We start from the raw sequence: 26,721 nt of genomic DNA on the forward strand, positions 1-26,721 counted from the left end.
TGACATTTAAAGACCGTCCAGACATTACAATCCAGAAAATAGATAAAAAAAACATTTTTATGTTGTAGGAAGAACCATAAAACATGGCTGAATATATGTTTTTTAATATATTTTGTGTTAGTTTTTTTTTTACTTTCATAGTTACACTGCTAAACTTTTTTTAAATATACGAAACCAACATGAATGCCATTTCTAATAATTCACTGTCTTTTCCAGAGTTTTTTTTGCTATGCTTTGTTTCAATTTAAGTTTCAATTTAAACACCTCCTTTGATTTTTTTTTTGGTTTCTTTTGAATTTTTTTGCTTGATTGTTGAATTGTAAAACCTCTGCTAGCCGTCTTTTATGCATCTCAATAACTTTCTGAGCCAATCGTCTGCGCTGTAAACGTCAACGAAATGACATTGTGACCTCTGACGTGATCAGAGATGGCCCGAGAGGCTGCTGGGGTTGCTAAACGTCTGTGTGCTGAGCCTCTGCGAGAGCCGACGGAAACCTCTTCTCCCGAACAGGTGATTCCTGAACTTCCTCCCTCCGAAGATATGGACGAGCGGATTCAGACAGCAGTGGGAATACGCCAGAACGTGACTGATGCAGTAGACGATCTCCAAAACGCTCCCTTTCAATGCTAAAACGCCTAGAGACCTTAAGGAGACGAGGAAGAGGAAGATGTTATATGGCGCCCAGCAGATGAAGAATCCCACTGCGATGCTTAGGATGATGCATACGGCCTGGTTTCTGCTCTGGATGCGACTCTGAAGGATGGCAAGACCCATCCGTGCGTGGCAGAACACAATCACCAGGAATGGCAGCAGGAAAAAGAGAATTATCTGACTGAAATATCCGAACAACTCGACAAGCATTGAGTTATAGCTGGGAACGCAATATATGCCGTCAGGTCCATCCACAGTTCCAGAGAAGACCATTTCAGGCAGACTGAAGCCCACAGAGATCAGCCACGCCACGGCAGACGAGACGTGTGCGTACATTCTGCTACGGTTCCCTAGAGTCGAAGCGAACACCGGATACACCACCGCCACGTATCGGTGCACCGTCATGACTGTGAGGAACATCACGTAGCTGTACAGGCCCAAAAAGACGCACCAGGTGAACAGCTTGCAGGCCAGATACCCAAAAATCCACCCCCGGATATGATTGACGGTCCAGGGAACCAGCGTGAAGGTGAAGATGAGGTCGGACACTGTCAGATGGAGGAGTAAATAATCAGCAGAGCTGCTCAAACCCACTTTTTTCGAGACCACCCAAAGCAAAAAGCCGTTTCCGGGTAGACTGATGCAGATGATGAGACTGCAGCAAACAGCGTTGATTATCCCAAATGAAGAATTCTCCTCCTCTAATGCCACCAAAGGATAATAGTCTTCATTTGTATAGTTATAATCATAGCTTATATTGAAGACCTCATTAAAAGTCTCTCCATGCATTATATCGTCTGTAGAAAGAGACAGATTGAATAAGGTCAAAAAATTGCATAAGGGTCATATTAGAAAACAATCATAATGTTAGTAAGTATTCAAGTCCCCATGTCCCCTTTTAAATTTAAAAAGTGAAAAAAGTAAACTTTCCAAGATCATGTAAACTGTAAAAAATTACTATTGTAATAATATCACCAGCAGTTTTATTTATTCAGAAATTACCACTGACAGTTGGAGGGGCGTGGTTAATGATGTCACACTAACGCCCAAGCCGTCAAAGTGATGTCATGAGAGAAGGCTTGTCATTTTATCGGGAATATAATTTTCAGACTTGGATTAAAATTTATAAAGGCAAACTATTTTTTGATGGATTGACTTGCAGGGATTAATAGTTCACAAAAATAGCAATATATAGTGAATTTTATTTGACGTCAAAATATTTGCATATTGCCCGCCCACTTGGTTTTTTCGCGTTGGTTTGAATGTTGGTTTGAAAATGCAAATTATTTATTTCGCTTTAGGAGCATAAAAAGCTCACCAACACTCCTTTAAATTAAATCGACCAATCACTGGAAGAATTTGGAAAAATGCTGAATTAATAAGACAAAAATAAATGCATATTAATCAAGGAAATTAGTTTTTTTAGTTTGAGCTTGTATGCATGTCAACCTGTTGTTTGGGACTCCCAAAAGCACCTTTCATTACTCCTAATACACTGTAAAACACGACAAGTTACCATAACTCAAACCGTTTGAAGATTGATGGGTTGACTTAAAGCATTTAAAACTAATAAATATGAGTACTAAAAACTCATTTATATTGGGTTAACTTAACTCTTTTTTTAGTGTTGGTGGAGTCAGTTATTATATTGAACTCAACTTAAATATTTTAAGTTTACTCCATTTAATTTGATTTAAGGTTACTTCTTTCCACTAGCTGCTTTAATTGAGGCAACCGATTCTCTTAAGTTAATCAAACTTAAAGCAATAAAGTTATATGAGACCAAGCAAAAACACTGATACTAAGAAATTACATGTTTTTTTTCAAGTATTTATTAAAATAGACACAATAAATGTTTTAAAGCATAAAACTATTCAAAAGTATTACATTTATGCTATCTTATCAGACTTTTTACCAAATAAGTAAAGGCCACACAAACAAGGAATTGATTAACAAAATCCATTTAAAATTTTTAATAATAATTCTATTTATTATAATATAATTCTAATTGTTATTTTAAATGTATTTACCTGCTAAATAACCTGAAACAGTGGATACATTTTATATTAAAAATAAACTAGTGTTTCCTCAAGATTAATAAATCTCGAGTACAAACTTTAAGTGAAAACAACTGACCTAAGACTTGGCAGACGTCTTAAAATACAATATAAACCTCCAATGGGTTTAGAAACAATGTTCCCTCTTCCTCCTCTTCCGTCTTCTAAATACAGTAATAGAAGGAAAAACTGTGCTTAAAGTGATAGTTCACCCAAACATGAAAAGCCTGTCATTAATAACTTCTTTTATCTTTTGAAGATATTTTTGATAATATCCCAGAGCTCTCTGAGACACAATTTTTATGAAACTAGAATTTTTTATTTTTTTTTTTGCACATAGAAAATAAAAATAATGACTGTTTATTACTACTGTTTATTTACCAAGCTTAATAACCTGTTGCCCTATGTTATACAATTATGGCAAAAATTCAAAAATCTTCTGAAGACATGCTATAGTTTCGTGTGAGGAACACAAAGTGAACAGATTTTAAGAAAAGCAATGCAAACCTATTCCTCATAGGTTCAGTTGGTTTGGAAATTGGTACACGGTTCATATGGACAAATGCTATGCGGATAAATGATTTTTTTAGAGACTACAGTAAGTAGTTTTTTATTCTTTTTGAATGTTCAAAATTAAGAATTTTCGCCACAAAAACTGAAGGAAATAAATATGTAATTCATAAATACCTTGGTTGCTGTGGTGGTTTGTTCCTCAAAATGTCAGTGTTGGCTCTCATAGAGACATTGAAGAAATTATATGTTCTGCATGTTTCTTCTTTCAGTCATATAAATGTCCAGCCCACTTATTTACATCAATCACTTATTTACATCAAACACGTGTCCAAACCACTTCATTTACATCAAACAACGTTTTCTTTAACAGATAGGCTACATTCATCTTAAAGTAAATTGTTAAACAAAATAGAATTTCTTAAACTATACTATACTATACATACATACACTTACATATTTATACAGACACACACACACACATATATATATATATATATATATATATATATATATATATATATATATATATATATATATATATATATACATATATATATACATATACAACATTTTTGGATTTTTATATGAAATTAAAAACTTAATCAGTATCATTTGAGGGATCAAGTATCAAGTAAAAAAAAAAAAAAAAACATATATATTTCATGCAATATACAAATTCGTCCCGTTCACGGTCTCCATTTTTCACTGTTTTCAGCTGTGTTCAGCTCTGTGATGTTTGTTTGCTGCAATTCACAATTTTCTCGAGGTCCTTCATTGGTGTACGGATGAATCCTGGAGTCGCTGGGATCCGTCGCTCCCCTGTAGGTCCCTGGCTGCCTGAGCTCAGGTGAGCAGAACAACAAGCTTGACAAGAGATTTCTGTACTTCCCTCTGACAATATACAGCGCCGGGTTCATGCAGCAGTGAGAAAACGCCAGGATCCTGCAGACAACAAATGCAACGTGCAGCTCGTAATGTTCGCATTCATCGAAGTCATAGACGGACATCAACACGATGACGATGTGATACGGCCCCCAGCATACGAAGAAAGCGATAACAATGCACAGCACCAGAATCACGGTCTTGTATTTCTGCCTGGTCGTCGTCGACATGAGGGTCAAAATTATTTTGGTGTAACAGAAAACAATGATTGCAAGCGGTACGAGGAACAACAGAATGAGCTGTGCGTAATATCCAACATTGTCATCGAGCGTTTTGGTGCTTTGACATGAGTATTTATTGATATGTGCGTCTTGCGCCTTTGAGGCTACTGAATCTCTCAGACAAGCAATCAAACTCAAGATCCAGGCCCCGATGCAGGCTGCCTTTGAACATTTGTGCCTTCGACTCCGTGTTAGCCAGTAACTTCTGACCACGACCACAACGAAACGGTCGAGGGTCATGGCCGTGAGAAGGATGAGGCTCCCGTAGATGCCTACGAAATAGGCCCCGGTCATGATCTTGCAAGCAATGTCACCAAAAATCCATTGATCAAGAAGCTCCACGCACCAGAAAGGCAACGTCAGCGTGAACAAGAGGTCGAAAAGAGCCAAACAGAACATGAAAAGGTTGGTGGCCCTTTTCAGGTCTTCGTAGCAGGTGAGCGCAAACAAGAGGAAGCCATTTCCAGTGATGCTGAGGCAGAAGATCGTGGCGTAGCACACGCCGGTGGTCTTGCTGTAGTCATCAACCTCACACATCGGTATTAACGGTTCGTCGTATGAGCCATTCTCATAGCTGTATGTCGAGTTGAACTCCATCTAACATGAAAACAAATGAGCGTTGTACAGCATTTTCTAAAAACCATGCAACTATTGCATCTTCTGTATAGTAAAGAGTATAGCGAGAACAAAAGGAAAGGCTTACCTTGAGGTCTTCAGTGACTTGACCGCGTTAAATAACTGCTTATGCAAAATAGTCTAAGTGACAACAGAAATCACACTTCTGTTAGTGTTGTCATTTCCTTTTGCTAATGCATGCAGTTTCACAATGAACAAACTTAATGTGGCTTGGCATTGCAGCATGTGTTTTCTGAGAAATTTAAAAACCCTTTGGCCAGTTGCCTTGAGTATTTGTGTATCGAATTTTTTTACGATTCCAGTTCTTTAATGATTCTCAATAAATATTCAGGGGAAAATGCAATTTAATTGCTGCTCTTCCCGTTTCGGTAAAACACCAGTTTTAAAAATCTTGCTTGAAGTATGATTTTCAGTCTTTTTAGAGGCAGGGTATGTAACAGACCTTTATACTGTTTTGAAATATACTAAACACACAAGTGCATTAAAGTCGTTTATGTTTGCAAAATTGCTATTGATAATATGCATATCAAGTTATCATACGAAGAACTAACTAGATAACAGTTGTGTATTTTATCCACTAAAAATAAATGCCTCGTTCTTTAACTTGCAGTATCATGTCGGTCGTTATTTTCTGATTTTGTTTGCTGTGGCTAATGGCACAGACATACACACTACACCTTAAAGATATTCTGTTGATTCTGATATTCATGGAAACCGAGACAATTCTAATAACAACACTGCACTGCTTTCAAATGAACTCATACAAATGAAGGTAAAATAAGTCACCTGCGCAAACTTCACTCTCGTCTTTCGTGGACCGTCTGATCTTTGTAGAATCACTCTGAATCAGCTAACCACACGACTACTGTGCCAAAGCAGCAGTCAAATGAACCGTAGAACCACTTCATTTACAAGAAACTAGCGCCAATGAGGTTTTTTTTATTTTTTTTGACTCATCGAAGTAATGACAAAAGCAATGGTCAGGATCATTCTTCGCTGAAACAGTTCAGTCACGATTTAAAGAATTGAAACCGCCAAGACCCTTTAATTATTCATTACTTAAACATAATGCATTTTTAATATTATTATTATTTAAATAGAATAAAATAAATGTGATGTATTAAACAAATGATGTGATATATTATCACAAAATGTGAGATGCATTCAGTGCATCAATGAGAGCGCGAGGCCATAGCAAACATACATCGCAATTATTTATTCCAAAACAGAAATTATACTACACCGGCATCATTTCGAGATTATGGTACGGTTATTATGTTTTAACAAATGGTGACATAAATGGTTAATCATTACGTCATTAACAGGTGTTTCACTATATTTATCATTGTGGTTGTGCATATTTACAGGTCTCACGCAACATACTTTTATTTGCATATTTCAGTATACACTCAAAGAAGTGAAGTACCAAACTTTCACTAAGTGAGCATCCTTTCAAAGGGAACTATTATGAGCAATTAGATGCAATTTGCACTTTAAAGTGACAGTGTTGTATTTTGTTTTCTGAGAGCGAAGAAATGGAAAAGGCTTAGAAAGGAGAAGCTGAGACATAAAATGACAAAACCGCATATCGGGAAACCTTCAGCGGGGTGGTTGGGTGCGACTTTTTTTATTGTTTGTGACTCGTAATTTACATTAATGACACAAGTAAGGACCGTAAACTACACTGAGGGACATATAATAAGAATTTAATCAGGATACGTTTTCTAAGAATAAATATAAGTTCATTCTCCAACCCCTCCAACATTTTTGAATCCATTCAGCCGATCTCCGGGTCTGTCGATAGCACTTTTAGCATAGCTTAGCATAGATCATTGAATCTGATTAGACCAGGAACATTTTGTTTAAAAATGACCAAAGAGCAGAGTGATACGTTGAAATAGAAATGTCTTCACCATTGGACTAAATAAAAACGCAGTGTCAATTTTGAGTCTCTGTGCTGTCCCTATATCAAGTTCTTAACATTTTACATTTTATGGTTTCTGAATTTCAAGCAGCAGTGTAACGAGTAACGTTGTTTTAATGTTTTGCAGTTTATAGTTTTATTGTTGTCTTCATTCTTTTAGTACAACAGTATCAAGTTTCACAGCATGGCTTGGCTTTGCAGCATGTGCAGATTTTTGGGGAAATTGATGTTATATTTTTATTTATTTTGCAGAGTTAAAGTTCCTTATTTTTGGTCAACAAAACTGCACTGCAGTCATTTCAATAGAATACACATTTTAAACTATCCTTGCAGAAACAGGCCTTTATATTGGTGTAAAACAACACACATTAGGCCTATATAAATGTGAGAATGTATTACATTCATACATGCATTTAAAATGTATATTTAACACACTGTCAATATGATGAACAAACTCTGTCATCTATATTTGACAGGTATGTGTTTAATTCACTACATTATTTTGCAGTATGATATCAGTTACTATTTTGTGAATTTGTTAGCTGTTGATAAGACACTCTACACCTTTAAGATACGGGGCTGTAATAATATTTGAGATATAATAGGTAATAATACGTTTTTTTTTTTCAGAGAGTGATGTAGATGTAGATCAGAAAACCACAGTGCATCAGGAAACCGGCAGCAATGTGGTTGGGTGCAATATTTTTTTATTGTTTATGACTCATAAACCACATTAATGATAGACGTCAGGCGTAGTTTTGCAGTGAAACTGTACGTTTTCAAAAACACTAATAAACCAGAATATATATTATGTGCGCGAGACATGAAAAATACCAGCAACTGAAACATGCTCCAAAAATACTTGCTTTATTTACAAATGAATCTTACTTTTGAACCTAATCATTGCATACATTGTGACTCTCTGTCTATTTATGTTATTAAAGATTAATATAAAGTCACGAATAACAGGTCATTGTTATTAAAAAAGTAAACGAATGCAGTAAATGACTAACAGGTTCGCTACTAACACATCATTTGTAGCATGAATTATGAATGTGTAAAAGAAAGCAAATATACATGCAAATCAATTTAGCAGTAAATGTATATAACAACATAATGTAAGATTGCAACAGATTTTTTTTGGCTATTTACATGCACTTTCATTTATCAGTTTATTGCGTAGACACTGAAACATTGCATTAATTTTAATGAAAATCCAGCCTTTTTTAAGTGCAGAGACCTAATACATAGATATTTCTTCACCGTTGGAGTAAATAAGCCTGCTGTTTCGATTCTGAGGCTCTGTGTTGTTCCTGCAGTAAGTCCATAACATTTTCTTCAAGTGGTTTCTGAATTTTATCCCCATAAAAACGTAAAACACAGGGTTCAGGCAGCAGTGTGAGAAAGCCACCATCTGAGAGACGTACATCCAATAGTCTATCGATTCACTCAGCTCGCAGTCATTAAAAGGAGAGATTTCCCATGCAATCAGAGAGTCCAGAAATATTGCCACGTTGTACGGCCCCCACCCCAAGAAAAAAAACACCACAATGAAGAGGATGAGCTGCACCGTCTTTCTGCGAGTGTGAGATGTTGGCCGGAGCAGCCGTCCCAAGATAACAGTGTAGCAAAACGCGATGATCACGAAAGCTGTAACGAAAAAGGAGTTTTGCATGTACGTCGTCGCCAATTTCCAGTTAATCTCGCCCACAAAATCACAGAGCTGAATCACATCGGTGTGGTTGTTTTGAGCATGCACGAAATTATCAGTGTGGTGTTTCTCAACCGAGTTGAACTTGGCTTGCGGGATGGCAGCACAAAGACTGATGATCCAGATGAGAATTGATGTCACGTAGCAGTGCAGGCTCTTCCTTGACATGACCACCGACATGGGATGAACCACGGCCATGTAACGGTGGACGGTGAGAACCGTCAGGAAGATGATGCTGCTGTAATATCCCGTGTAGAAGACAAAGTTAACTGCTTTGCATGCAGGATCTCCCAGAGTCCAGCCATACATGTAGTAGTAGGCCCAGAAGGGCAGGCCAAAGGTGAAAATCAGATCAGAGAGAGCCAGATTTAACAGAAATGTGTTGGTGAGGGATCTGAGGTTTTCGTACTTCACAAGGACCCACACCACCAGAGTGTTTCCCACGCAACTGAACAGAACGATGATGAGGAAAATGACCGGAGTGACGGCTGTCGCAAACTGGATGGAATTCTTCTTGATACAGATGTCACTTTCACCATAATAATAATCTAAAGTGGTAGGCGTTTCATACTCGGTGGTAGATGTTTCATGCTGATACTCAGTGATTGTTTGGACTTTCATCTTGATGCATTAAAATGAAAACTGAAAATAAATCGGAGACAATTTTCATATTTCACATCTGTCTATCCTAATAACTTAAATATTAAGCATAATTCAACTGAAGAAATAATCAATGATTGCATTTGTAATTATTGCACATTTTTCATGTTCCCCTCAAAAATATCGAGAGCATAACATTAACGCAAATACAAACGCATTTCTTATATTAGACAAAAATGTACCATCTCTGTCTGCTGAGTTAACACTTACCTTTATGAAATTCTCCTATTACTGCGTGATGGATGATTGTAGACTAAGTGAGTGTTAGATCAAAAAACTGAAACTTTCTAGATCGGTTATTGTTCCTATTAGAGTATCAGTAAAAAGTACAACCCACCAAATATGATGCTCAGATCGCCCCATCCTCACAAAAAAAAAAAAAAAAAAAAACCAACAGCTCCATGTCCTTTTTTCTGTTCCTTTATAGCCTACCAAATTTATTTGCAAGATCCTGAGGCCTTGCTTATAGTCAAAAAAATTAAAAAATTAAAAATTCACATTGAGTAGGCCTTTATTGAGCTGGTTTATATTTAATATTGATTAGGTTAAATGTGCGATTAAAATAAAAAAAGTAAGAGTCTATTTTTCTCAGACTTTAAAAAAATAAATAAATAAAATAAAATGACTCTACAGAAGCAATTAATAAAACTAGGCCTAATTATTCATGGCTATTTGAAGGTGTTCTAGCTATACAGTATCACTAAGCAGATGGTAAATCAAAACATATATAATGTATATTAACACCTGAAAATGTATTTTCAGAGGTGATGCACTCCTTACGGATCATCACATGACACTGCTTGTTTATTTACTGCAGGGTTTTTTGTTCCGCAACCAAACTTGATGTGCTCCGAAAGACGCTGCTGATTGGATTACGTTACTGTCAGTCAATGTTAGTACCGCCCCTGTAATGGCAGCAGGGAGAGTTGTTTCTACTGTAAATAATCGATGAGGAAGATCTCCTTTCTGTATTACGTATGTCTCTATTTACATCTATTTGTCATTATCTACATATGCTCAGCAAATATACATTTGTTTGTACTGACGACAGGTTGACGGTTGTGGCAGAAATGTGCTAAACGCTAAAGTTGTAAAGTTCAGCAGGTGCGTCTGTCTGCCTAGTCTCATTATAATAATTCAGATATTACAAACGCGACTTGTAACTTTAATCTGTAATCACGGTGATAATAATATTTGAAAGGAATTGCGAATTTTGGGTTGTGAATTTGCCTACATATAAAAACAAAAGTAAAACTCTTTAGTTCACCTGCATTCACATCAAACTGATCACAACACAAGATTATTCTCGTATATTACTAGTTTTATTTTATGATACGAATACATGTAGGATTAAATTGGGACATTTTCGTAATCGCATTGCTTCACACACCATCACGAACTGTTTAATGTTAATGGTTTACTGTTTTATTGTTGTCTTTATTCTTTTAGTACAACCATGTTTTTCCTCCTTTTCTTTTACAGGCACAATGTTGACTTTATGAATCATTTACACTAACATATTCAGCCTACCATGAGTACAGTGGGAGAAAATCAGCTGCAGAGAATAATCAGAGATCTGCACGGTAAAGACACACACTCCATGTGATGTATTGCATGTGTCACATGAAAGAAGACACTGTGATTGACCAATAGCTATTTTTAGCTCATACTAGAGACATTCAAAATCTCCCCACATATTCTGAATCATCTGTGAATCATCACAGTGCGTGAAATATAGTCATATATAGGCATTCAGCAAGGTTTGATCCACTGATGTTGATTATTTAGTTTTAATATTCCCTATATATGTGACATGCTTAATTACTCAAGATCTCACTGTCATAGAAAACATAGACATATCTAGAAAAAAACTGATCTTCATAATTCACGGAGACCCTAAAATGTTTTTGGAACTTGTAGTCAACTCTAAAATGTTATCGAATAAAACCACCAAGTCCGTTTTTAGGAGATATGCGAATAACCCTGTACGTTTGAATCTATATTGCGCTACACCCAAACACCATTTAAACACCCTGCTGAAACTTAGATTCAAATGTGCGTTTGAGCAGATGCAGTTTCTGAGTTGAGCAAAGAACATTGTGAGACTGGCGAGCCCATCACTGATGACAGCTCCAGCCTTCACAAGTTCTGCTATAAACTGGAGTACCTACTGCAGGTACGATACAGTCTTTAAGGTCGTTTTACATCTCTTGCTTCAGTTTTCTTTGTTCATCATTAACTTTTTTTTATGAAGTTACCTTATATATAGGCCAGAATGGGGACATCATTTAATGCAATAAATTAATTTGATGATTAATTTGACTGAAGATTTATTTTTATTATTATATTTTAGTATTAAAATATTATATATAGTATTATTTTTATTGCATAGCTTTGATTATTTTTCTTTCAGTATTAGTTTTGGTAACTCTACTGCTTTCTCCTTGATTCATTTCAAGCAACATTTCTAGTTTTTTTTTTTTTTTTTTTACATTTTTGTTGTATATATATATATATGTGTGTGTGTGTGTGTGTGTGTTTGTATATATGTATGTGTGTATATATATATGTAGTATATATATATATATATATATATATATATATATATATACACACATTTATATATATATATATATATATATATATATATATATATATACACACACACACACACACACACATATATACATATACATATTCTGCAGACTTTTTTGTCCCACAGTCAGAGAAAAATAAGCTTCTTGTGGAACTAGAGGTGAAAAAAAGTCTTGAATATCCTGTGAAATTCAGTTGTTACTGCTTTGATATTAACCTGTTGACCTTTATGTCCAGTTTGACCAGAAGGAGAGGACCACATTTCTGGGCAGCAGGAAAGACTACTGGGACTATTTCTGTGACTGCTTGGCAAAGATTAAAGGAGCTAATGACGGCATTCGCTTTGTCAAATCAATCCCCGAGGTAATCCACTGCACGAGTCCAAAACTCTGCTACAAAAGCCATCTCTTCAGCCAGTGCGTGTTTGGCTCCAGCCTACCTTCTCATTTCTCTTTTGCACTTTCATGTTGCTGGTTTTCTGACGTTTTTTTTTTACATCCGTTTCATATCTGCACCTCTCTGGAGGGTTTGATACAGGAAGCAGTGACACTCCGTTTCAGGTTGGTCATGTGTTATAGGCATAGAGTAGAGACTCTGACGAAGGTAACTGTACGTTATACGGACAGTCATGTTATTGCTTTACCAAGGCAGGTGCTAAGACGTGAATGACTACCATTTTTTCATACTGTGGGACACCAACCACTAAGCAAAAATACAAAATGTTGAGCATGTATTAAACTATTAAGCTTTAGTATTAAACTTTAAATATCAAATTTTGCTGTGCATCGTTTGTGCTACTGACATAGTACTCTGACGTAGTATTCTGTTCTAGAGTATTGTTGAGGAAAACCGTTTTGACTCACTGTTGGTTTTTAGCTAGAAAGAAACCATCCTAAAAACCACCTAGCAATCACCCACAACAAGATTTGTTTAGACTCGCCTATATAAAGGTGATCATTCTCTTTATGTGCCGTTCCCGGCATTATAATTTTGAGATATTAACTTTTATTGCTCAGGTTGTAATTTAAATTATTATCAGGGCAACATTTTCTCATTTTAAGAACAACTTTCACTTAATGCATGCAAAAAAAAGTCTTCGGATTTCGTTTGTTACTGAAAGGCAGCTTTTTGTGAGGCTCGAATCCAGAACAAATCCAGAATTCCAGCGTCAGCTGTAGTGTAACGTTTGCCCATCTGGTGTCCTTATGCTCTTCGGTCACCCACTTTAATCCTCCATCTGCTGTCCCACTGACAGACATTGTTTGTATTTAGATTGGCACGTTACCGTACCTTCTCATACAGTACTTCTCAGCATGCACTACACTAGGTACAGTATTTAAATGTACTGTATACATAGAATACAGAAATGTGATATTATTGCATTTCCCGTGATGTACAACATAAAACCAGATCGCCCTGCAATGAATGCTGTATCCCATAAAGCAGTTCATCACCTTCATCATCAGTGTGCTAGATCAACAGGACATAATCAGAATATTTATGATTTCAGCAGACTGCCGTGAGATTGATGTTTTCGTAATAAAAATGCGAAATAATGAACTTAAACATATATTTAGTGATGTTTATGTTTGAACTAAGTTTTACTGTTTTCGTTTGAAAGCTCAAAAATAATTGTCAGTCATTTCTAGCTCTTTTGTGACGTTTATACATGTTTTTCAATCATCAACAAAATGAGAAGCTGTAGTGTTGTGGTCAAACAGAAGCTTTTATTTATACACATTTAATCAGAACATGTTTCATGCTTAGGTCTTATTTCAAAACATGCACATAATCCTTATTAAATGCATGGCCTTTTTTTTTTGTCTTTGTGTGATTTAGCTGAAGACGTCATTAGGGAAAGGACGGGCTTTTATTCGCTACTGTCTGGTGCACCAAAGGCTGGCAGACACTCTTCAGCAGTGTCTTATGAACTACAAAACAACATGGTAATATATCGAGCAAAAACATCTTAGTGGGAACCTGTACAGGATGTTTGATGCATTCCTCCAAATGCATAGTTTTGCTAAAGTACAAAAATAATTAGTATTTTCACTAAATGTCTAGTCCAATGTGTATGATTTAAGAAGAAGTACAGTAGTAATGAAGATGTAGAAATATGATATTCTAGTACAATTTTTTTTATTTAATTTAGTTGAACTTTGTCCCACAATAATTAAACTATAACCAAAATACGAAAAATAAGGACAATATAAAGTAATAAAGAATAAATATTTAAATAAATATAATAAAATATAATAAAAAATAATAAAAATGTCAAAAACAAAGTTGCTAAACCGTTACCTAAAATTAAGATTAAAATGAAAAATACAACTAAAAAACAAATTTAATCTAATCTCCATTATACTAAAATAATACTGCTGTGATGCATGCATGCGTCAGACTTACAACCAGACATGTAAACAACCATTTTGGTGGAAACTGCAACAACAATTGGCTTTAAAGTGTGGTCAAAATGTCATCCAAAAACAGCATATGCGTGAAAAGAGTTGCACGCTCTGCTAGCCAACTTTAGAAGGTTTCGTTTTAGCAAATTAGTCAACAATAAATTGCAAATAATTCATTTTAATAGTAATTTGTATTCATTTTGTCTTTGCATATAACACAACTTGGTCGTTTGAATAGAAAATGGCAATAGATCAATGCAAAGCTGCTCTTTATTTAACAGACCTGAAACTGTTGATTTAGAGCGAACTCATCCACACATTAATTTCTCTTCCTCTCTCCGCTTTCACTTCTTTGAAACAAGAAACTTGACACAAAGTAGGATGTCTACTAATGTCAGTCCTTTTTCTATTAAGGTACTTACAGTTAAAGTCCAGTTAAAGCTAAATTTAAATGTAGAAATTCACAGGATATAACATTTCTGAATAAATCAAGCATTCTCAGAACTCCAGTCTTGGTTACGAGTGGTAGTGATTTTTGTGTGTCGTTCACAGTGAGTGGTATTATGAACGCAGCCCCTTCCTGAAATCCCATCTGAACATTGATATCATCAACCACCTGTATGAACTCAATGAGGTTCAGTTTGATGTAGCATCCCGAGGTCACGACCTTGACTCTGACTGGCCCACTTTTGCAAGGTAATTCATGAAAATGCAACCCGTGCATGTCGCAATAGTAAAATACCTATTGCAACACATTTAGACTGTAAGACATTTGAGAAGTTGCATTTTGCAGGCTTAATAGCAACATTACAGCATATATAGATAGTTATTTTCAATCTTAAATGTTTTAAAAATTCATTTTTCAGTATTTCAAACAAAGAAAAACATGGTTTTTATGTGCATTTCACACATACAGGAAGACTCTAGGATCAGCTATCTCACCCGCCCATGCGTGGAAACCACCAAGTCGCTGCTCTAGTGTCAACAGTCTGGTTAGCAGCTATTCACAGGTTTGTTAACAGAAACACCATAGACTTTAAAAACATCATTAACAACTCTTTTGCTCTCTCTTTATCCTCACTATCTGGTTCTGTGCCTGTGTAATATTTTAATATACATAAATGCAGTTCGGCAAATGTATCAGTTATTTTTTAAACTTTAAAAAGTAGTGCATTTCATTACCGAGTTACTAAAAAGTAGCAAAAATAACCACTATAGAGTAGTATTATTTATATACTGTAATAGTATCTATTAATATTTTGCATAGGCTTATATATATATGTGTGTGTGTGTGTGTAAATATAATTTATATAAATATAGTTTTATGTTACCTTGGCTATTATGGCATAAACCTAGTACTTTTAAAAAAGTGATTTTATCTTGTAAATCACATTACATAAACATTCCATTCTGAACACTGAACACAAATTTATTAGATTTTTGCCTGTTTTCCTTTGTTGTTTTCTTCAATACTGACAAATAGAACAGTGTGAGTGAATACTTTTTTTTTGTTTTAGATTTGTTTACTTAATGCAGTGCAAGTCACATGATCGCTCTCGATTAATTTTAGTCCCTTTTTTCCTTATTCAGCAAGCTCAAGAGTTTCTTCCAGGCCCAGATTTTGGCTCTAGTCTTCTAGGTGATCTTGGGGAATTAGGTGAGTTGTCCTGTAGTGCTTCTGAGGACTTGCGCATTGAGCTTGACCAGTCAGAGTTGAGACAACAAGAGCTCCAAGAAAAGATCAGGCAACTCACCATTGAAGCAACTGATCTGAAGTCCATGGTCAAAGACCTACAGGGGCAGCTCTTGGTTCAAGGTCCTAATCAAGAGAAAGAAAAAGATAAAGAGGTGGTGAGAGCTGTTAAAGAGTGCACAGATCACCTCCATACCACCACAGAGGGACTGGAGGCTATACGGACATCAGAACGCAACCTAGAAGCCAAACTGAGCATTGCAGAGAACAGAAACATGGAGCTGCTAGCAAAACTCGATGGAGCTCTGAGCGAAAAAGGACAACAGGCCGCCAATTACTGCGACTCTGCCTGGAAGATCCAGGAGCTCCTGACCAAGCTAAAAGAGGCAGAGGAAGAGAGGATTGAGTGTAAACGAGAAAGCGAAGATCGGACGAGACTAGCTGAGCAACTTTCCCAGGAGCTGAAGCTTCAAGAAGTTAAACTAAAGGAGATGGAAAACAAACTGGACACTAGCAAAATGTCTGCCGACAAAGAACGAACAACTGCAATGCAGCAGGCTGATGAGCTGCAGATGACCATCAACCGTCTTCAAGGCGCACTTTCTCTGAAAGAGCGGGAAACGGGGAACCTCCGGACTCAGCTGCAGGACATGCAGAGAGCACTGGAGGCCAAGGAAGGTCAACTGGAGGAGCACAAGAAAAAGATAGAAGAGGAGCTACAACATAAAAGCACTCTTGAAGACCAACTAAATACAAAGGTTAGTGAGTTGTCCTCCGTTGCCCAAAAGATCCGGCAACTGGAGAATCTCAACCAGCAGTTGACCTCGGAGAGTCAGAGTTTACAAACGCAAGCCAAGAAACTGGAAGAGTACAAGAACCAGTGCACAAGTTTAATGGAGATCAATGCCAAGCTGATCCAAACGGTGAAGAGAAATGAAGAGAGCAGCAAGGAACTGGTGCAGGCCAAGAACGCTCTGGAGAGAGAACTGATTACCACACGGGCCTCTGAGAATCAACTGAGAACCAGATTAGAGTCAGCTGGACTGACAGTGGAGAACCAAAATCTTGAGGAGTGCATGCTGAATGGCCAGGAAACCGAAATCAAACAACTTGGAGAGAGTAGTATATTAAGCCTGGAAGAACTAAATGAAGTGACTTCTAGTGTCATTCGGGAGATTAATGAATCTTCAAGAACTGACAATGGAGAATCTACTTCTAGGTTGGCTCTGGCTGAGGCCCAGCTTGAACTCAACATGAAGGAGGTTTCCAGACTTCAAGAAGAGGTCATGGAGCTCCGGGCGCAGCTATTGGTGAGTTCAGAGGAGAAAATAAAGATCCAGGCTCTGCAGGAAGTGACAGAAGCTTCCAGAGAAGATCTCAGGGCTCAGACGGAGCAACTAAAGTCACAGGTGGAGGAGCTAAACCGTAGGCATGTGGAGGAACTGCTGCGTTGCAGAGAAAGAGAGGATGCTCTGGTAAAAGAGAGGGATATGGAGGCCAATGTGCGGGTGGAAATCCAAACGAGCCTGACAGCTGTGAGGGAAGAGCTTCACTTGTTGAAGACGCAGAACAGCACGCTTGCGCTTGAGAACGGAGAGGCCCGTGAGGCCTTACACCGGGCCAACACTGAGACAGCAGAGCTTGGAGTTCACGTTTGCATGCTGACGGGACAGAACGAGGAGGCCCATTTGCGATGGGAAGAGCTTTCTACCAAACTGCAGGAGCTACAAGTGGAGGCGCAGGAGGAGGTGGAAACTTTGAGTGAGTCGATGGAGGTCTTGAGAACAGATAATGCAAGACTCCAAGAGCAGCTAAAGCAGACTGAAGGACTCCCGGGAACCATGCAGACATTACAGGAGAGACTTGAACAGGTGGAAGAAGAAGCCAAAAGTGTCAAAGAGGTCCGACAAAGGGAAGTTGACACACTGAGGTGCCAGTTGAGTGATGAAGCTGAGCACCATCAAAATCATGTGCAGGTATTTGTAGTAAGAATTTTGATTGGTGTAGGTTTTGTTCTGTTTTGATTTTTTTTCAGGATGTTTATTGGTGTCTTGAAGGGTCTGAATGAGGAGCTGGATGAGTTGAGAAAGAGGCTGGAGAATGAAGTCAAGAAAGTCTCATGTCTTGAGTCCAAAGTTTTAGAGCTTGAGGTATATTGATTTTATTACCATAGATGTCCGTTGAGGGCAATTCAAATTACTTGCCCTTTCATTACCTAAGATTATTGATAAACACCAATCTGTGATTTAATCTAATCTACCCTATGTTAATGCACTGAATAGTTTTGGAAACTGTTAAACATCCTAGTTTTAGGGCCATTCATGTGGAACAATGCTTTTTCAGTCTACTGCACTGCTTTCTTATAGTTTTTTTTTAATGCAAATGCTTTCTAGATGGATGCTTTTGAGTCATCTGGGCATGTTGCTCTGCTTTTTTAGCATCTTAAATAATAATGATATTGACTTTTTGTATCAAATATTAAGCATGTTAGACTTAAGTAAATGTTAAGGTGGCTAAGAATCCCCAACCCTAATTTCTAAGAGATTTGAGTCTCAAATATCAAAAAGCTTTTGCATCCTTGTGTTTTTGTGTTTAAAAGTCTGCCAGCAGCGATTACAGTGAAGTGATCGAAAAGAAAAATGCCCTCATTGGTGATTTTGAAACCGTAATTAATCAGAAAGAGGAACAGATAAGAAGCCTCAGAGTGGACTTAACAAGGTAAGAGATTTCCAATAATGCTTTTTAGCTAGTGTATACATTAAAAATGTAGTACTAACATGTAGGAGGGTTTTCACTTTCTACTAGTTGTTTTGAATGTCTCGTGGCCTTATTCTTATTTTTGGCAGAGCTGAGGAGGAACTGGCTCATACTCAGCAGTCTTGTAATGAACTGGGTGTAAACTTAAGCAGAAGTGCGATGGAGAAGCAAGCCATTGAACTGAAGATGTCTGCTGAGATAGATGACCTTTATCGTACCAAAAAGAATCTGGAGGAGAGGCTCATTGAGCTCATAAGGTGACTTATATACAGTAGTTACCTACCGTGTTTTTTTCCAGTTTTCTAGCACATCAGAATACAGGTGTATACGCATATCAGAATACCGTATATGTTGCCTACAACCCAAAGAAATGCATTTGAAAATTCCTGCGTCTGCTAAATTGTCGCAAGCTGTTTTTCATAGAACTCTGGCACCCCCTGCAGGGACAAAGATGCTTTATGGCAGAAGTCTGACGCACTGGAGTTTGAACAGAAACGCAGGGCTGAGGAACAGACAGACAGAGATGTCACATACTGTCTGAGCTGCCGCAACCACTTCACCTGGATGCTGCGCAAACATAGCTGCAGGTCAGGGGTAAACCTTGGCATTTTTCATTAAAATAAAATTGAGTACAGTGTTTGGATTTTTTTTACCCTTGAAATTGCCATTGACAGTTTATCAGCTGTGCTGTCATGGCTATTTATACACATACATAATGTAAAAATTAAGGCCATCATAAGGATGTCATCTGATTTTATGGTGATAAATGTTACAGTACTAAACGTTCAATATACTTGTCCCACGCTTAACTTGCTTGTTAATTGCAAAACACATTTTTAAAACATAATATTGGTAAATAGTTGTAATATAATATTTTATAATTGATTACAGTTAATTTCTATGAGCTATTTGCTCTATTGCTCTATTATTCTTGCTGTTGTTTGTAGACATAAAAAGCATAGCAACTGTCTTTATACTGTTAAAAAAATTATATAAATAAAAAAAAACATTAAAAACAAATATAGCTGCACAACACTACACTATAGCTTTTTTTTCATAATTTTGAAAATATATTTATAATTGTAATAGTTTTACATATATTTAATAAAAAAATCAATAATGCAAAGCTGAAGTGTCACAATATCCTTCAGAAGTTTGCCGAGAATGGATAATTATTATTATCATTAATATTATTATTATTATCATCAGTGTTGTAAACAGTTGTGCTGCTCAATATTTTCTTGGAAACTGTTTTTTTCTTTTAACGGAACAGTTTAAAAATGAAAGCGTTTATTTGAAATTGAAGTCTTCTGTAAAATTCTAGACGCCTTTACTCCCACAAGACATTTAAAGGTAGTGCATAATTGTATTTTCTGTTTTCTAACAGGTTCTGTGGGCGCCCGTTTTGTTACTACTGTCTTGTTCATGATGCAAGCGTCCACCAGGGAAGCAGCAACATGCGCTGTTGTAAGGACTGCTTTAACCAGCGCAGTTCCGGACACGAGGACCCTGGCAGTCCTTTACGGTCTACCCACAGTCCGGTATCAAGCCCCACGAGAACCAGCACACCTGGTGTCCCAGGTAGGACACCAGGTAACAAACATGTTTATGTGATTTAATAGGGGCTGTGAATTGACTGTAAAATGAAAATGCATGTTGGTTGAATCTTGATCTTTCTTCATGATAATGGGTTGTAATTCTGTGTGTAATGTGAATGTTGTCCTCACAGGGTCACTAAAGTCCCCTCGGCCTGATGACACAGCTTATGACATCATCACAGAAGAGGAAGTGAACTGTGTCCATGACAGAGACTCGTTATACTACACCGCTGTGCTGCCCTCAGAGACACAACAGCTGTGAGACACACACACACACACTCCTTCCTTGTTAGCCCAGATTCTCTGCGCTAAACACAACGTGCTGAATTTGCGCTGAAGTAACAAGTAAAATTAAATTTGCTCCTGCTGAGCTGCTCTCAGTTTCATTATTGGATTTATTTATATTCATCAGAGCAAATCTGACATGAACACATGGTGCCTGCCAGTGCATCTTAATGTACTGCTAAAGTAAATATAATACCAAATCCTGCTGGCTTCGTTTCAGTTTCATTTGTGTCACTTGCTATGATGTGCGTCCGTCTTTAGTCTGTGGTCAAATAAGTATACGACAGGAAATGACTTGTAAGTGCACATGTGTCTGCAGAAGCAGCAGTGACATCAGCGGCACAGAAGATTCAGAAGAGCTGGTCGGCGCAGTTCAGGACGCTGAGATCTGCCTGCTTAAATCTGGAGAGATGACGTGAGTCAGAAACACAACACTCATGATGGCTCCTGATTCCCTTGTGGTTTCTGCACTATTATTATTATTTTATTACTATTAATTTATTATTAATTATTTCTATTATTAACTATATTTTAATAATCTATATTTTGATATATATAACTATATTGTATAAACTTCATTTATCTTAACTTAATTCCTGTAAAGCTGCTTTGTATCGTAAAAAGCGCTATACAAATAAACTTGAATTGAATTATTTTTATTATTATTGGTGCAAAATAAATAAATGTAGTGTTCATTCACTGAACAGAGACGCATCAAATTCTTGATTGATCTTGATATTCATAGAATTTGTAAATTTCTAAATTAAGTTTTATTAAAATATAAAATGTTTATTAAATAAAATAAAGTATGAAATAATATAATAACATTATTATTATTATTATTATTAAAACAATCTAGTATTGCAATATTTTATTATTCCTACACAGCGATCCAAGATTAAGCTCTTATGATTTTTGAAAAACTATTATCAATAATAATAATAATAGTAATGATAATTATTATTATTATTATTATTATTATTAGAATTTATGTTGTTGTTGTGGTAAAAAATGTAAATAAATATTTTATCATTCCCATGACCATGATTTAAATGCATAATGCTCTTGATGGATCTTGTGATTTTTGCATAATTTGCATATTGTTATTATCATGTGTTTATTATTTATTATAATTATCAATATTATTTATGTACTATATGTTTCGAATTTTTATGATGATAATAATAATTATTATTATAATTATAATAATAATAATTATTATTGTTTAAAGAAATAAAATACATCTGGTATTGCACTGTTTATTAATTTCCATGATTATACTCATATCTCTCACAGTGGATTCTGATGGCTTTTTATTTGTGCAACGTTTTTTTGTTAATATAACAACAATAATAATATTAATAATAGTTGTTACTATTATTATTATTATTGTAGCAAAATATATATATATATATATATACATTTTTTTTTCCCCATGCATTTGCATTTACCATTATGTGTGTTTTGTTTGACAGGCTCTCTGTGCCGTTCAGTGTGGAGGACGTGGTTCAGTTTGGTGATAAGTCCAGAGAGCTCTTCATCAGGTCCAGCTGTTACAGTGTCATTCTCATAACCGCTGCTCCTCCGGGTCTCACGATCAGCTGGGTCTTCTCCTCCGAACCCAAGAGCATCGCCTTCAGCGTGGTCTACAGGGAGAACCTAGATACCCCTCCAGAGCAGGCCAAGGTAACACACGCATAACACACGCCACTGTCATGCTTACAGCCTTTGCCATAAATTTATCAGCATATCTCAGTTTATTGCTCCATGTGCCAACTGAACCTCGCTATTAAACTGAATGGAAATGAACAGTGCTGAAGTACCAGCTCATGCCATATTGCTACTGTCCAGCCAATTTATATCCGCTTGGACACAAAATCGATTCTGTTGACTCTGTAACTGTTTATACTAATTGATGGCATCACATGAAATAACCGAAGCAACATTTCTCTTTTTTGTTTGAATAATTATAGTGGTGTAATTGTTTACAAAGGTTTTAAAAATGGACTTCTCCATCCTGATGATCAAATTTGCATTTCTAAGAGACAAACAAAGTTATATTATCATTAATATTATCAGGCAACCCAAACCTGTTTCTTCATTTTAAATAACATCACTTGTTAGAGCATGCAGAAGCTAAGAAATATTTTTTTCTCTTTAGATACTTATTTAGTTACAACTTTCACTTTGAAGCTAAATTCCGGACTCTAAGGAAATAAAGATTTGACATTATTGACTGATATGAACAAAATTATTGTCATCTTTTTTTTGGCTATATTGCCCAGCCCTATATATACGTTTTCATATATAAGTTTGTAGGATTTTAAAATGGATTCATATTTTTATTCAGCAATAATGCATTAAATGGATCAAAAGTTAAGACATTCATAATGTTATAAAATATTTCCATTTCAAATAAAATGCGTTCTATTTCAAACTTTTTAAATTTTTATATCATGAAAGAATCCTGAAACTGTACATTGTATTAACACTAATAATAATTAAGATATGTTTCTGATGGATCATGTGACACTCAACACTGGAGTAAAGACGCTGAAAATTTAGCTTTGCATTTTGCATTTTAAAATACATTACAATAGAAAATACTTACTTAAATTGTAATATTTAAACATTTTACTGTATTTTTGATCAAGTAAATGTAGTCTTTGCTGTATAACCTGTGTAGATAAAAAGATAACAACGAATGAATCCTCAAACCTGTTTTTTTTTTTTTTTCTTTCAGGTTCTGATCCCTCTGACAAGATGTAACTCTCATAAAGAAACGATCCAGGGTCAGCTGAAGGTCAGGAACTCTGGAGAATACACACTCATCTTCGACAACTCTTTCTCGAGGTTGGTTCATTTCTGTTAATTCCGTCGCTCCCTCTTAAACGGCGTTCATGTTTTGTCGTTCTTCTTGTTTGCAGGTTCCTCTCAAAGAAAGTCCAGTACAAACTGAGCATAGAGAAGCCAGAAGACTGCAGTGGAAGCGACTGTTCTTCGTAGGAAACAGAATCACGCACACTTGTGTCTGTATCAGGTCACGGGGGGGCGGCTTGTCCAAGAATATGCCCGTTATCAAGCCTAACTTCTAATGCTGCTTTCAGTGATTTACACGGTGAATCTCACAAGACGTGTCTAAATCCCACGATTTGAGAAAGTATACTTTATAATAAAATAAGATAGTTTTAAGACATTATTTTCTCTAATGATCCCTTATCCCATTTAATGCAAAAATAAAATTTTTGTTACCGAACTGGAAAAAATAAATGCATTTACACAAAACATCCCGGGGCATTACTTTAACGTGAATTCGATAGAGAAATAAATAAATAGATAAATCTCCCAAGCAATGCAAAATAATAGTTTCTTATTTTAGTTCGTTTGATTTATGACCCGGACATATAGCGAGATTCACTCCGACACATTCCTCTCATGAACGATTGCTCTTCATAACCTCTTTTGAATGATTTTAATACATCCTTGGCAAACTCCAATAGCCAGAACGGTACAATATCTCTGGCGTACTTATCAAGGAAATGGCCAAAAATACTCAATGAAGGAAAGCCCCCTGAAATTTGCTGTGGTCAGTAGATAGATGAAGGTTTTTATAACGTTGTGCACTACAGAAGAGCTTTATTACTGTGTTTTTTATTACGAAGTAAATGCTTATAATTCATGAGGTTGCTTGCATAATAATTATAAATATAATCTAAAGATAGGAAACTAATCTATTTTCTTGCGTGGTGTATCTCTTTTTCTAAGTCAACTCTGACTTCTTTGCAGACACATCATCTGTATTCTGAAGGACGAGTACACGGTAATAAGACGAAACTCCTGGCCGTTGTGGGGTTTTTTTCCGACCAAAAAATGCTTTTTCATTCGGCTGACACCAGGGAAAAATTTATAAGCAATAACTCAGTGAGTGTGTTTCTGCATAAATACGATTGGCGGTGCAATAACGGATCACTCCAGCCTGAAGAAGGTAGACATTGGAAATGGCACGTTTTTATAACGGCTTAATTTGAATGATAAGCATTGATTCTTCACTGTTGCACTTTCTGAACGTGTTATCAGAGCACTTGATCAGAGTACTGTAGCAGTCTTTTTTTTTTTTTTATGTGCAGTTACTGTAAAGGGCTGTGATATAAGAGTAATGTTACATTACAACTAGTTTGGAGTGGAGCTGAATTAAAACTACTTGGTGGTGTGACTTTACTTTTGACTCCGTGTGCTATATATTCGTTAATGTTTATATTCTAATTGTTTAAAGGAATAGTTCACTCAAAAATGAAAATGATATTTTATAGGTCGGTTTCACGTTACAGTACTTGCGGATATATGCGACTACGGAGCTTCATAGTAATAGTCTGATAGAAGAAAGTCATATACACCTACGATGGCTTCGGGGTGAGTAAAATATGGGCTAATTTTCATTTTCGGCTGAATTATTCTTTTACATTCAGCTTACCATATCAGAGGCACTCAACGACAACAGAAACTAGTTTAGCTGTGTTTTTCTGCTGACCAATACTGGCACACACACATACAGACACACAACTTAATTCTTTATGATTTTATAAGATGGGAACCTAAAAATGTGGTAAAAACCAGATACACACATACACAAAAACACTTTTATAGTAATGCACATACTACTGGAGGGTGTACCTTCATATGTTATTTCAGTAACATTTATATTATTTACATTATTAATACTTAGAATTAACTTAAATGTTAATAAATTTGTTGAGCTTTTTACATTTATTTTTACATATTTTTAGACGACTTTTTCATTTATTTAAATTTGAAACTCAAGTTTTTTTTTTCATTATAGTAAAGTTCAAGTTGGTCATTTAGTTATGTATTATTTTTTTTTACTTTTTATATTATTTTTATGTTTAATTAATTAGCATTTTAAACTTTTTCAGGTCATGATTTGAGTTCTTTTAATAATATTTTAAGTTTAAACGTGGTTTCAGTTAAGTTTAATAACCCTGTTTCCAATAATGCAACACTGATCATTTTTCTAACAGATATCATTTTAGTTCCTCTATCGGAGCTCCTATACTAGTTGCAGAACAACATACTGAAGACCACAGACCACCAGCACCCTTAACCGTAATAAAATAGCACGCTTGTGGCACTGCCATCTGCTCCTGGAATATGTATATGTTCTCCACTGCGATGAGCTCAGTCTCTATGCATGTGTCCACTAAGGATATTGATTATTCCCTTCCAGGGCTGTATCCAGTCATGCTCAGATGCCGGTTGCCCGTGGTTACGGCTGCGCTGCGGAGGGCGAGCGTTGTTGATCTCGCCGTGAAGTCCATCTGAACACAGCGTGTTTGTGCTGCAGAGTCCAGACCGTTTCCCAAGGTTAATGAACCCATTGTAAATCAGATCACATCCTGACCGGCCCGCAATGATCAGAGATTTACACACATACAGAGAGAGAGAGAGAGAGAGAGAGAGAGAGAGAGCGCTGGGGGAGGGGGTGTAGAAATATGTGAGTTGAATATCAAGTCGTAGCTCACACACACACACACACCAGCCTGCAATTACATATTCAGGATTCAGGGAAGCAGATGTGATTATTTAAGGAATGACCTTTAAAAAATGCATATTGGTTTTTCAACAAGTCATCTGAATCAGTGGCTGTGTTCACAATGGATTACCGCCATACTACTCACACTATTTCTGCAGTATTTAGTATGTATACTGCATTTCCCAGCTGGCATTTCGACATTTATTCAAGTAAATCGCTCCGGAACTTTGTTTCAATTTTGCTAATTTATTCAGCGTTGTCATTGTGACATTAATGTTTCTGGAGCTGGGTTTAAAGCATTGATTTCTCGGTTTTTAAATGATTGTCATTTCGATAGTACTGATATTTGTTCTTAAATGCCCAAAATCATTCACTCCAAGCTGTTTTTGAAGTGGTGTCCACTTTATTTCACCGGATGCTGTACAGTAAATCTTTGCTCGCTTTTCTTGCGTCTATTATTATTATTTTTTTCAAAATTACAACAGCATGCTCTTCACATGTTCCTCACATTTGCATATTTTTGT

At 36.2% G+C, this 26,721-nt stretch overlaps 4 protein-coding genes across 8 annotated transcripts in view; 1 reads left to right on the plus strand and 3 right to left on the minus strand.

The window, feature by feature from the left end:
• The window catches only part of xcr1b.3 (chemokine (C motif) receptor 1b, duplicate 3), a 3,753-nt gene extending 33 nt beyond the window's left edge, over nucleotides 1-3,720 (minus strand). Inside the window, exons 1-3 of one of the 2 annotated variants that reach the window (XM_043265034.1) lie at nucleotides 3,397-3,720; nucleotides 2,789-2,873; nucleotides 1-1,449 (exon numbers count right to left, since the gene is read on the minus strand). The exon at nucleotides 1-1,449 is cut by the window's left edge and continues 33 nt beyond it. In XM_043265034.1, coding sequence (XP_043120969.1) covers nucleotides 422-1,441 — 1,020 coding nt within the window. In that variant the 5' untranslated portion in view covers nucleotides 1,442-1,449; nucleotides 2,789-2,873; nucleotides 3,397-3,720 and the 3' untranslated portion in view covers nucleotides 1-421. The remainder of the gene's footprint in view (nucleotides 1,450-2,788; nucleotides 2,874-3,396) is intronic. The other variant, XM_043265026.1, reaches the window with a different exon arrangement.
• Nucleotides 3,721-3,783: 63 nt separating this feature from the next.
• Nucleotides 3,784-5,925, minus strand: xcr1b.2 (chemokine (C motif) receptor 1b, duplicate 2). The gene is made up of 3 exons (XM_043264947.1): nucleotides 5,808-5,925; nucleotides 5,089-5,141; nucleotides 3,784-4,982 (listed from the first exon to the last, which is right to left on the minus strand). The coding sequence occupies exon 3, from the start codon at nucleotides 4,980-4,982 to the stop codon at nucleotides 3,909-3,911; it is 1,074 nt and encodes a 357-aa protein (XP_043120882.1). The 5' UTR covers nucleotides 5,089-5,141; nucleotides 5,808-5,925; the 3' UTR covers nucleotides 3,784-3,908.
• A 1,871-nt stretch (nucleotides 5,926-7,796) lies between these two features.
• Nucleotides 7,797-9,646, minus strand: xcr1b.1 (chemokine (C motif) receptor 1b, duplicate 1). Its single transcript, XM_043264934.1, has 2 exons — nucleotides 9,527-9,646; nucleotides 7,797-9,298 (listed from the first exon to the last, which is right to left on the minus strand). Exon 2 carries the CDS (start codon nucleotides 9,275-9,277, stop codon nucleotides 8,186-8,188), a length of 1,092 nt encoding a protein of 363 aa, XP_043120869.1. The 5' UTR covers nucleotides 9,278-9,298; nucleotides 9,527-9,646; the 3' UTR covers nucleotides 7,797-8,185.
• A 501-nt stretch (nucleotides 9,647-10,147) lies between these two features.
• fyco1b (FYVE and coiled-coil domain autophagy adaptor 1b) lies at nucleotides 10,148-24,867 on the plus strand. 4 transcript variants are annotated; one of them, XM_043264460.1, is made up of 19 exons: nucleotides 10,216-10,291; nucleotides 10,368-10,420; nucleotides 10,799-10,899; nucleotides 11,386-11,492; nucleotides 12,149-12,274; nucleotides 13,751-13,857; nucleotides 14,869-15,012; nucleotides 15,233-15,326; nucleotides 15,907-17,985; nucleotides 18,067-18,159; nucleotides 18,609-18,727; nucleotides 18,856-19,023; nucleotides 19,210-19,353; nucleotides 20,154-20,359; nucleotides 20,496-20,622; nucleotides 20,969-21,064; nucleotides 22,125-22,335; nucleotides 23,393-23,502; nucleotides 23,577-24,867. In XM_043264460.1, the coding sequence occupies exons 3-19, from the start codon at nucleotides 10,848-10,850 to the stop codon at nucleotides 23,653-23,655; spliced, it is 4,062 nt and encodes a 1,353-aa protein (XP_043120395.1). In that variant the 5' UTR covers nucleotides 10,216-10,291; nucleotides 10,368-10,420; nucleotides 10,799-10,847; the 3' UTR covers nucleotides 23,656-24,867. The 4 variants fall into 4 exon arrangements, with proteins under 4 accessions (XP_043120386.1, XP_043120406.1, XP_043120395.1 ...); XM_043264451.1 differs by lacking the exon at nucleotides 10,368-10,420 and having other exon boundaries at nucleotides 10,148-10,291; XM_043264471.1 differs by lacking the exon at nucleotides 10,368-10,420 and having other exon boundaries at nucleotides 10,148-10,291; nucleotides 20,154-20,347.
• Nucleotides 24,868-26,721: the final 1,854 nt, after the last annotated feature.

This window comes from Puntigrus tetrazona, chromosome 2, assembly GCF_018831695.1.
Source record: "Puntigrus tetrazona isolate hp1 chromosome 2, ASM1883169v1, whole genome shotgun sequence".
Lineage (NCBI taxonomy): Eukaryota > Metazoa > Chordata > Actinopteri > Cypriniformes > Cyprinidae > Puntigrus > Puntigrus tetrazona.